Source organism: Delphinapterus leucas, chromosome 10 (genome assembly GCF_059928025.1).
Source record: "Delphinapterus leucas isolate spDelLeu-1000000601 "Yukka" chromosome 10, BTC_Dleu_Yukka2, whole genome shotgun sequence".
NCBI classification, from domain to species: domain Eukaryota; kingdom Metazoa; phylum Chordata; class Mammalia; order Artiodactyla; family Monodontidae; genus Delphinapterus; species Delphinapterus leucas.
The window spans coordinates 69,473,492-69,485,059 of NC_143138.1; the positions used below are offsets into that span (position 1 = coordinate 69,473,492).

General features: G+C 51.8%; 1 protein-coding gene across 1 annotated transcript in view; it reads right to left on the reverse strand.

Moving 5' to 3' along the window:
• TKT (transketolase) overlaps window positions 1-6,887 on the reverse strand; it is a 26,937-nt gene extending 20,050 nt beyond the window's left edge. The window contains exon 1 of the mRNA XM_022572863.2: window positions 6,700-6,887. Within this exon, the coding sequence (XP_022428571.1) occupies window positions 6,700-6,806 (107 nt within the window). The 5' untranslated portion in view covers window positions 6,807-6,887. The remainder of the gene's footprint in view (window positions 1-6,699) is intronic.
• Between the last annotated feature and the right edge of the window lie 4,681 nt (window positions 6,888-11,568).

Consider the following 11,568-nt stretch of genomic DNA (forward strand, 5'->3'; position numbering starts at 1 on the left):
CAGCTGGGCCTAGGTAAGTCTCCCAAAGGCCCCCCACCTCTGGGAGGACATTCTTCCAGATGTCCCCACCACCACCCTTCCCTTCAGCATTCACTCTGCTTGCTCACAGGTTTCCCTGCAGAAAAAGTGCAGAGAAGGTCCCTCACCCCCTGGCTGGGCTCCTCTCCATTATCAGCAGATAATGCTGCCCGCTGCTGGAAGACGGCCCTTCTCCCACCCTACACATGCCATACACATGCCTCAAGGCCTCAGAAAGTGAACCAGGGAGGTGAGCACTACAACAGCCTCTCCCATGCTTAAAAATACAAAGAAAAATAATCTGTTATGAAGAAGAAATAAGTCCCCGAAGGAAAAAGTAAGAAATATGAGTTGAAAACCAACAGTTAAGGTCCAACCTAAAACGTTAAAAAATACAGTGAGCTCAAAGACAGTAGAAAGATAAAAAATGGAAATTTATGAAATAGGAAGCAAATGTGCAATTTTTAAAAATCGAAGTCAAGAGTTAGCTCTTCAAAAAAGAAAAAAAAGGGACTTCCCTGGTGGTGCAGTGGTTAAGAATCTGCCTGCCAATGCAGGGGACACGGGTTCGAGCCCTGGTCCGGGAAGATCCCACATGCCACAGAGCAGCTACGCCTGTGCACCACAACTGCTGAGCCTGCGCTCAAGAGCCCATGCACCCCAGAGCCCATGCTCCGCAACAAGAGAAGCCACCGCAATGAGAAGCCCGCGTACCGCAACGAAGAGTATCCCCCGCTCGCCTCAACAAGAGAAAGCCCGCGCACAGCAACGAAGACCCAACGCAGCCAAAAAGAAATAAAGAGGATATTTAATGACAATATATTTCTATAATGGAATACTATGCAACAACCTCAACAAGATCTCACAAATACAACACGTGAACAAAGCACACTGCTGACAGATCTCTACAGCAGGGAAGACCACACTGTTTATGAATTTACACAAACGTTATAAGACTATAAGGAAAACAATAAAATGCAAAACTCAGTGTATAGTTCTTTCTGGGGGAAACCCTCCTTCTGTGAGGAGGGAGAGACACCCAGCAGGTTCTAAAGCACTATAACGTCCTAGTTCTTAAGCCTGGAGGTAGGTACACCCAGGATAGTTATTTATAACATGTACATCATTTATATTCTTTTTTAGGTATATATTAAAAAAAAAATACTCAGGGGACTTCCCTAGTGGCATTCTTAACTAGTGGTTAAGAATCCGCCTGCCAATGCCGGGGACACGGGTTCGATCCCTGGTCTGGGAAGATCCCACATACCGTGGAGCGACTAAGCCTGTGCGCCACAACTACTGAGCCTGTGCTCTGGAGCCTTCGAGCCACAGCTACTGAAGCCCGCGCGCCTAGAGCCCGTTCTCTGCAACAAGAGAAGCCACCACAGTGAGAAGCCCACGCACCACAACAAAGAGTAGCCCCCACTCACCGCAACCAGAGAAACCCCGCGCACAGCGATGAAGACCCAACACAGCCAAAAATAAATAAATAAAATAAATAAATTTATATATTAAAAAAAAAAATTAAAAAAGAAAATACTCAGGCAAGAGAATCTCAGGATGCCAGGACACAAGCCATCCTTGTTCTTCCTGTTCCTAGAACCACCTGGGCTGGCTCCTGCCTGGAAGGACTGCCTCCACACCTCAGACTGTGAAGAAACAGAGCTATGCCCCACACCACTCTCTCCGAGAAGCCCTCCCTGACCACACTATCTAAAATACCTTCTTCAAGACTTCCCTGGCGGTCTACCGGTTAAGACTCTGCGCTTCCACTGCAGTGGGCTTGTGTTTAATCCTTGGTCGGGGAACTAAGATCCCGCATACTGCGTTAAAAAAACAAACAAAAAAAACCTTCTTCCCCTTACTCATACTTGCCGCCAACTGACATTACGTGGCTATTTGTTGCCTGTCTATCCTAGGTGCAACTCCAGCTCCAGGAGGGCAGGGAGTTTGAGCCTTTTCACTGTTGTAGCCTCCGGCCTGAAGAGCATCTGGAACAAAGAGTGCACAAACAAATGATGTATCCTGGCTCCAAGACTCTAGGGATGTGACCTCTCTGAGCCTCAGTTTCCTCAATGTAAAATGGAGACAGTAGCAGAATCTGACTGAATGAGGTAGTATTTGTGTGTCAAGAGTTTGACACAGTGCATAGGAAAACGGCAATTGCTCAGTAAATATCAGCTCTAAAAATACCAGATACAAAGTCGAACCTCCTTCTCATTTTGAGGATGGGACCACCAAGGTCCACGGAAGGGGGAAGTACCTTGCCCAAGGTCACACAGTCTACCATCAGAAGAGCTAGGAGAAAAGCAAAATGCTAAGAGAAAGTGAAGAATGGATAAACACAATGTAGTATATCCAAACAATGGACTATACAGCAATAAAAAGAAATGAAGTACTAATTCACGCTACAACATGATGACCTTCCAAATATTGTGCTAAGTGAAAAAAGCCAGACCCCCAAAGACCTCTTTCTGTAGGATTCCATTTATATGAAATATCCATTAGAGTTAAAATGGGAAGTGGTAAATTCACTAAAACTTATACTAAATTTACTAAAAGCCACTGGACCATACACTAAGAATGTTATGATATGAAAATTATACCTCACTAGAGCTATAAAAGGATGATCTTTAAAAGGAAGAAGGTGCTCAGAGCCCAGTAGAGGAAATACTTGAGCAGCCATACTCCCTTACCCAGTTGTGCAGCCCTCAGAGATTACAGCCAGGCCATGCGTGAGGCTGACTTCTGAGCAAGAAGGCCAAACAGTGCAGGCCCCCGCCAGCTAGACCCACATGCTGGGGCGATCGCCAGCTCCCACCAGCCCACCCCATGGAGTGGACTTCACCTCACTGTTCAGGGCAGGAGCACAGAGTCTGCCTAAGGACCCAGCCTCCAGGGCTGGTAGCTGTAGTCTGTGGCAATAAGGGAGTTCCTGATTTTGTGAGACTGGGCTCTAGTGACAACAGGCCTCTGCCTCAAGAGGCAAAGTCAAGGGGAGTCAGAGCTGGTGGTCCAGGGGCCACAGTGTGATCAGCTAGCTCACGGGAAGACAGGAGAACATCTCAGACCCTAGCCAGGTGGCTGCACCAGGTTCCCAGCTTCAGGAAGCACTGCCCATCAGCACTGCTGAGTTCGGAGGCAAAGAACAGGGTCATTGCGGGACAGCCGGGTGTCCTCACACAGAGTGGGGAAATGCTGCTGCTGGGGTAATCTCAACGGGCTTGCTCTTGCCTCAGTCAGGGCCAGGCTGGGGTGAAGACAGCCCGAATGGAGAAGCAGGCCCAGACAGCAGTTTTCTGCCCAGAGAGAGCACTCAAAGCCTCTCAGAGTACCAGAGCTGGGTAGCAGGGAGGGATGTACTTCCAGCCACTTCAAGGTCACGTGAATCCCCCAGGACATGAAACCCACAACAGGAGGTGGCAGGACCCCAGAGCTTGCTCATTCTGGTCCCCCAGCCCCACCCCGGAGAAACCCAGTTCAAAAACCACCTATCTGTGAACTTCTCCTTTAGAGATGGGGAAACTGAGGCCCTGGGATGGGAAGGGTCTTTCTGACAAGGGCACAGCCAGTCGGAACACAGCCAGGGTTAGATTCGTCTCCCTGTGCCCACCAGCCAGGCCTGGCCAGACCTTACGTTCCTGAGTATCCACCCCAACACTGTGGGTCAGAGTCCCGGGGACTTCTAGGCACAGCCTGCACCTCCAGACCCGGGCCTGACTCTGATGGCGTCCTCAGATGACACTCAGCACTGTTTGGATAATGCCAGTCTAGCCCGCTTGGTGAGAACTTAGAAATCTCCACCATGAGCCTCAGCAGGAAGGGCCCCTCTGACAAGGCCATCAAGTCTTATCTTTTAAAGCCTGGATGAGCTGGACCCTTGCCACGGCTGCCACAGCTCCCCCAGCATGCGGAGGGAGGGGCAGGTGACCTGGAGAAGCTGTGGGTGTTGCCACAAGGAGCCCTCTGTGCAGGCTCTGTCCCTCAGCTCCTCGGACACAGAGGCCAGTGTCCTCACTTCCCGGGTCTGGTGACGTCCACTGTCACTTGGTCAGTGATGGAACAGGAAGGGGAAAGCTACCGAGATATCAGGACTTCACCGAATCCTGAACACCACGGCCTGGTCCTCACTGATCCAATGTCAGTCCAGCCTCTGCAGTGACCATGAAAAGACTTTGGCCTAAGTGCTGTTTCACCACCGGGGTGTAAGCTCCCCCAGAAAGGAGACAACCTGACAGGATGGTCACTTTGGCCGCGACTGCACAGAGCCGGGGCCTCAAAGCTGAGCCTTCACTTGATGGACCGCACGCGTTGCTGTGAGGGAATAGCCGGCCTCAAAACCAACATCTGGAGACCTGTTCAAGTCTTCCTTTACTGTTTTTTTTTGTGTGTGTTGTGTGCACACAGAGCTCTTGGCACATGCCTTTCAAAATCTCTTGTGAAAGAGGTAGTAATCGTAATGTTACTTCCTTTAGAAAAATTAAGTTTTTTCTAAGTATTTCTTTTTTTTTTTTTTGGCCTTGCAGCATGTTTTTTCCTAAGTATTTCTTTCCTGCACTTTTTACGCATGCTTAAAACGAACAGGAATCACTGTATCTTGCACTTTTTCTTTTTGTAAATGGACACTTTGAGTTCAGTGAGTTCCTCCCTAAGGCATTACAGTGTAAACCTGGGTGTAACTTAGTTGCCAATCCAGTATCTTTTCCCCATAGAAATCAGAGTTTAACTATCTAACAAAGACCCAGGAGACCCATTGGACACCCTCTCCCTTTGGGAGCCCCCCTCCGCCAGCTGTAAATGTTATTTCATTTCTTTCCAAGTGCCTTCAAACTGACTGAGATCCCTTATCACTGTGCCTTATCTTCCCCTTTCTAGTTTCTCTCCATATTCTGGCCTGGGGCTGCCTGCCTGCCCAAGAAGTCTTCTTGGTTAATGGGAGCCCCTCACTGGACAGCATGGAACAGCTACCAATGACCAGCTTGGGCAAGTCACTCAACACACTAGCCTCACTCCCCTCATCTATAAAATGTGATATGACAGCATCTGTCTCATAGGGTTATTCTCAGAATCCATAAGATAATATTAGCAATAAAGGATGCTCTGTGTCACACCAGGGATACTTACTGACCACTCAGGATCCCTGTAATTGTCTACAGGTTTTATCTAGACCTGTAAGATGCTCAGAAGTGTAACACTATTTTGTGTCCCTCCAGCTAGATCGTCAGGAATCTAGCTAGAGAGCTCCTAGCATACAGCAGGGCTCAACAAGGTTCTGCAGGGCAAATGATCCCCTGAAGTGGTCAAGGGAAGGGGATCCAGTAGTACTTACCAAGCAATATAGGTGTGCAGACCTACTGTGTGCCAGGCAGGGGAGAGGGCACCAAGAGTAAGCCAGATCCCTGCCTGGCCAAGGGGTACCCCACATAATCGGGTATCAGCCAGAAGCAAGAAGACTTGGCTGGGAAGGTTTCTGGAAACCATCCCCCACCCAGACTTCAAAATCATTTCATGAACCCATCACACGCTGTCTGGGCAGCCTCATGTCCCGCCCCAAAGGGCTGGAATCCTGAAAACCACTCAGTGTGTAGGCGCTACTACTGTTCCCATTTTACAAAGCGGGGAAACAGGCTCTGAAGCGACTCACTAGCTGACCCTCTCAACTACCCCACCTGATGCCTCCAGCTGCACAGTGGCCAGTTATCATTACTGTCCCTTGCAACTGGCCATCTTCAGAGAAGGCTCCTTGGGATGGGCAACAGCCTTTCTCCATCTTCTGAGCCATTAGGGCTGACGCAAAAGAACGCTGGGGGATGGGCCTCTGACTTGAGGAAAGTGCACCTGGAGGCTGGCCCTGTATGTTCACCCCAAGGCCCTGGGGCTTGGTTCTTGGTTCTCTTAACCTTCCAAGTCTCCCCTCTTCCACCCCATCCCCTCCTCCTGCCCCCACCCCAGAGGAGATCTTAGACCTTCCCTTCACAAGGGATGCCAGGGCTCTGCATCCACGTGGCCACCTTCCTCCTCACTCTCCACTCGTGGAGTCTCAGCACCCCTGCTCCAAAGCCAAGAGTGGCAGGAATGTGACTCTGAACAGGAATGTGAGGTGGAGAAGGGGACGGGTAGTTTGAGGTAGGGACAAGGCCGGGGCCCCCAGGCTCCTCTGCAAGATGAGGGGTTAAAACAGGCGCTCTCGAGTTGGGCAGCACGGGTTCAAATTCCAGATCTCGCCGCGGGCGACCTCGGGCAACTGACAAATTCGGAGCTTCAGTTTCCTCACATGTGGGTGGAACGTTACCAGTTACCAGGGAGGAAAGGGTCCTGGGGCCGCGCGTGCCGAGGGCACGGTACAGGGCTTGTCTCTCGGCGAGTGGGCACTAATGGTGGCCTTCCCGGCACGGCCGGCGAGGAGCCTCCGCAGTGCGTAGCCGCGCGTCCCCTGCGCCTTTGAGCAGCGGGGAATGAGGGGCCGAGCCGGCCTGAGGCCTGCTGGGAGCCGGGCCCCAGCGGGCGGAAGCCGGGCCGAGCGCGGGCGCGGCGGAAGGCTCCTCCGGCGCTGACCTGCGAGGCGCGCGCTCCGCCATGTGACCGCGCCCCCGGCCGCCTCCCTCGTGGTGGCACCGTGCAGCGCGACACGGAGCCGGCGTGCCCGCGGCCCCGGCGCCCTCGCCCTGCGCCCCCACTCACCCCGAGCCGGCCGCCGTGGTGGCCTGGATGGAACTGATGCGCAGGCGGTTGGCTGTGTCCTTCAGGGCCTGCAGCTTCTGCTGGTCTGGCTTATGGTATGCCTCCATGGCGCGGCCGGGCGAACGGGCGGGTGGGGAGGCCGAGGACGCGGAGACGCAGCGCAGCGTAGCTGCCGGCAACTTGCTAAGGCCGGACGCAGCGCGGGGTGGCGTTAAGAGTGCCGGGAGCCGCCCGCAGGGGCGGGGCGCCGGCATCACCCCAGGTTGCCCCGCCCCGCCCCGCCCCCGGACCCGCGGAGGCAGCCCCGCCCCAGCCCTCCGGCGCTGTTAGGAAACCGAGACCTTCGGGAGCCTGGGAGTCTCTGGACCCAGCCCGATGCTGTCCACCCGCCTAACCTCTCCGTCCCTCTTTCCTTCCCTGCGGGGCAGCTGCGGGCTGCCAGGCTCCTGTGAGTCAGGCTGCACTGCCATGCCGGGATTAACCACCGACACAAATAATGTGATAATAACTGCAGGTTCTAGGCCCGGCTCAGGGTTCTTCTGTTGAATCGCATCTTCACTGCAGACCGCTCTCCTTCCTCCACAAAGCCCTGGAGTGAAACTGAGAGGGGAGGCTTCATTGATTGTACCTTAGTAAAAATGAGCAAACTGAAACTGGCAAGGTCAATTAAGGTCACAGGGCTGGTGCGCGCAGGGGGCTCTGTCCTAGCAAACACGCCCTATCCTCAAGCCCCAGCCCCAGAGAGGGACCCCAGGGCTTGAGGAGCCTGTAGGAGGATGAGGATTATGAAAATGAGAATACATATTAGTAGTAATGATAATATCAGTTAATGTTAACTGAGAAATTACTAGAGGCAAACCCTTCACAAGTTATTAGGGCCTAATAACACTGCTGACTCTTAGGGAGATCACTAGATTTGGTTTCCAGGCCTGTAAGGACAGGAGAACCCACCTCTGCTCTTACCAGGTCCCCTGGCCCCCAGGGGGACGAAGGTCCCCCGAGTGGGAGTAGGGAGGGGACCGTCATCACAGATGTTGTCGGTGGAGTTCACCCACCCCACATGCCCCAGGAGGCTGATACCCTTTACCACGTCTTATACAGGAAGAAGCTCCATTTTACAGAGGACAGAGAAAGGTATCCCCTCAAATCAGTGGCTGAGGAGGGGGCTGCATCAGATCTGTCTGATGCTGAGCCCCTGAGCAAGCTGAGGGAGGCAAGTGGCCAGGCCTTCCTTGCCTGTGTCCCCTCTGTGTCTTTTGCCAACACTCAGAGCTCTGGGTCATGAGGGACAATGGACTGAATGTGACTGAGTCCCCCACCCCACTTCTGGGTGCTCCTTGGCTGTTCCTCTGCTAGCCTGGCTCCCAGATGCCCAGCCAGACCCTAAGCCAAGTGCATCTCATAGCACTTGGGTCCTGCTGGCCCAGCCCACGGAGGCCTGCCCACCCAAGGTTGGGTCCAAAGCTGGCAAGGGCTGAGGGCTGGATTGGAGTGAGACAGCCCCAGGGGTATGCCATGTCAGAGACCTGACATGTGCCTCTGCCCTCAGTCTGATAAGAAAGGACATACCTTTGAAACCCTTTGGAAGCTCTGTGCCTTCCAACTCTGGCCTTTAGAGCAGTGTTCTCCTGTTCCAAACCTCAGTTTCTCCCTCTGCCCAATGGGACTAATCCTTGCCATTCTGCACCCACCCTGGTCTCTAATGGTGACACAGTTCTCTCCATGGCTCTGGGGATCCAGCAGTGATGGAATAAAATGCCCCTCCACCTGCCCCATTGTGGGGCTCTAGGGACCCCTGGGGCAGCTTCTTGTCATCCCAGGATTCCAGGTGAATAAGACCCAGTTTGGCATCACCACAGCCTTCTCCTCCTGCCCCGCTCCCCGACTCCCCTGGCCTACAAGGTCTGGGCGCCTTAGCTAAGGCACACTGTAGAGCCAAGGTCTAGCTCCTCCTGCTGCTCAGACCTGGGCACCCAACTAGACCCTTGGACATGAAGACCTCCACAGTGCTCGTGCCCTTCCACTAGGAACTCTGTGCCTGGGAGATGATGTTGAGGGAAGTTCCATGGGCAAGCATGTCTGCAATGGCAGCAGGCACGGGCTGGTGGGGCCCTACGTGGTCATTTCACCCAATCGGTGTGAAGACCAAGCCTCCTGAGAAATGGGGATACTCTAAAGTATCCCCATTTCTGACTTGCGGACAGAAATTGGAAGGGCCCGTGGGGAACTGTAGCTCCTAAGGGTCCCAATCACCAGACATGACAGTCCCCTAGTTGGCTGAGTCATAAGAATTGCCTGAAACAGTTATTCTACACACGAATCCCTGGTCACCACATCTAACCTTCTGAATCAGAATCCCTAGGGTGGGGCCTGGGACTCTGCATTTCCAAGAAGACACTCAGGCAATTCTGTTTTGGGGCTCTGAGAACTCTCCAGAGAAAAACATCAGGGAGACCTGGACAGACCTGAGTCCAACGCCTCGCTGGTTACGCCATGGGGCTAAGAGAAGCACTGAAAGTCCAGCTGTGGTGGGGAGATGTCTGTGACGTGTAAACAGAGTAAAGCAAGGTATAGAATAGCAGGTAGAGTGTGATCCTATTTCTGTCAAAAATAAATTAAAGTGTGCACACGCATGTGTGTGTGTGTGCATGCGTGTGTACCCATGCATGTGTGTGTTCGTAAGTGTGTCTGGGCAGAACAGAGGCTGCAAGGACAGACTTCAAGCCATGGAGGGTTGGACTGAGGGAGACTTTGGGTTTCTACTTTACGAATTTCTCTTTGGCTGGAATTTAGTGCTAGTGAACACTGTTGACTTTTATAATCCAAAAAAAAAAGCAAAACAAAATTCCGTCTTGAAAAAAGCACTGTTGAGATTGGGAGATGCATTTTTTTAATTTTAATTTTTTAAATTAATTAATTAATGGCCGCTTTGGGTCTTCATTGCTGCGCGCGGGCTTTCTCTAGTTGTGGCGAGCATGGGGTACTCTTCGTTGCGGTGCGCGGGCTTCTCATTGCGGTGGCTTCTCTTCACGTGGAGCATGGGCTCTAGGTGCACCTGCTTCAGTAGTTGTGGCTCGCGAGCTCTAGAGCACAGGTTCAATAGTTGTGGTGCTCGGGCTTAGTTGCTCCGTGGCATGTGGGATCTTCCTGGACCAGGGCTCAAACCCATGTCCCGTGCATTGGCAGGTGGATTCTTAACCACTGTGCCACCAGGGAAGCCCTGGAGACGCATTTTTATGAATGCGCTTTTTCTTGTAATTTTTCATGATTATGTAAAGCTGCCTCTGTGTTTCATAAGCCAGGCTGTTTCCTTGGATGTTTTTGAGTTGGGAGCAAACCTCCAGGAGGTGGGTGCTCACCAGTGGGAGGTCCCTCCTGCCCTTGCTCTGCTATCTACATGAAATTCAGGGCAGAGCTATCCTGATGTGCTTCTGCACATCCCCTGAGTGGACACCAATGAGGTGTGAACAGGTCCCGAGCAGCTGTGTTCCTGAATGACAGCACTGGGCATCACTTTGGCAGGTCTGGCCCACGTGCGGCTCCTGGGTCAGGCCTGGGCTAGTGCTGGGGGCCCTAAGTCAGCACTGGGCTTGCAGTGGAGGCAACATCCCAGTCTGGGTCTTCAGAACACTGTCTTTGACTCATATCCGGGGCTCAAAGCCTGTGGGGGCCTGGGATGGGTCCTTGTGTGAGGATGTGTCCAGCCTCGTGTCCACCAATGCGTAGCAGAGGGCCCACTCTTGGACACTCTCTAACGGGCTTGTAGGTTGATGAAGAATTCAGTTTTAATAAATCCATCTCTCCTCTCAATGCCGGAAATTTCCTTCCAGAGGCATTTTTGGGGTAAAGTTTCTTTTGATAATGTTGCCCCCAGGGACGTGAGATGACACACAGTTCAACTCACAGAACCTCTGATTTTTCTGATTTAACTTTTGTTTTTGTTCTTGTTTTTTAAAAACACTGCCCCCCCTCCAAAGGTAAAAGTAAAGTACACTCATTGTAAAAACCTGGAAGGTATAGAAAATTTAGAAGTAAACTAAAATTGTATGTAATGCCACCCAAAGAGGACCACTGTTAAAGTCATTTGTTCGTTTGACAAATTTTTTTTTTTTTTGGCTGCACCACGCTGCATGCAGGATCTTAGCTCCCCGCCAGAGACTGAACCTGTGACCCTTCCAGAGGAAGCTCGGAGTCCTAACCACTGGACCACCAGGGAATTCCCTCATTTGACAAATACTGATTTATTACAATTGTTTGAAGAAAATAAAACAGGGTCAAGGGTCAGGGAGAGGGGCTGGAGAGTAGAAGTGGGGGTCCCTTCAATAGGTGTTTGCTACTATAGTTTCTTTTGTTTTCTTATTGTCAGGATCACATAAAATTCTCCATTTTTCATTTACATTTTCCCATTAGCATTCCCAAATTCTTCAAAGACATCGTTTTTACTAGCTGTGTATTGTCCCATCATGGAGCTATGTCCTCATTATTAACCATCCCTCAGTGATGAGTATTTGGAGTGCTTCCAGGTTTTCACCAAGATGTATTACCCTGCAGTTAACATGTGGTACCTAAATCCTTGTCCTCCTGGCAGCTTAGCTGGGAGTTTTCAATGGGAAACTGCTAGGTCAGAGGGTGGCAACCCTTCTAAAGCCCTTGATACATATTTGGCAATGAGCTCTCCAGGAAGTCTGGTTGTGACTCAGTCACCTCTGCTTCTCAGGCATCTGCTTGGGGGAGAGGGCAGAGGGAGGGAATCCAAGACCTGCATGGCCTTGAGTGGATCCCTGCATGTTTCTGGGCCTCTGTTTCCTCACATTTGTAAAATGGGCTCATTCTCACAACAAACAGAGGTTTCTTCTTGTTTTCCCTTTC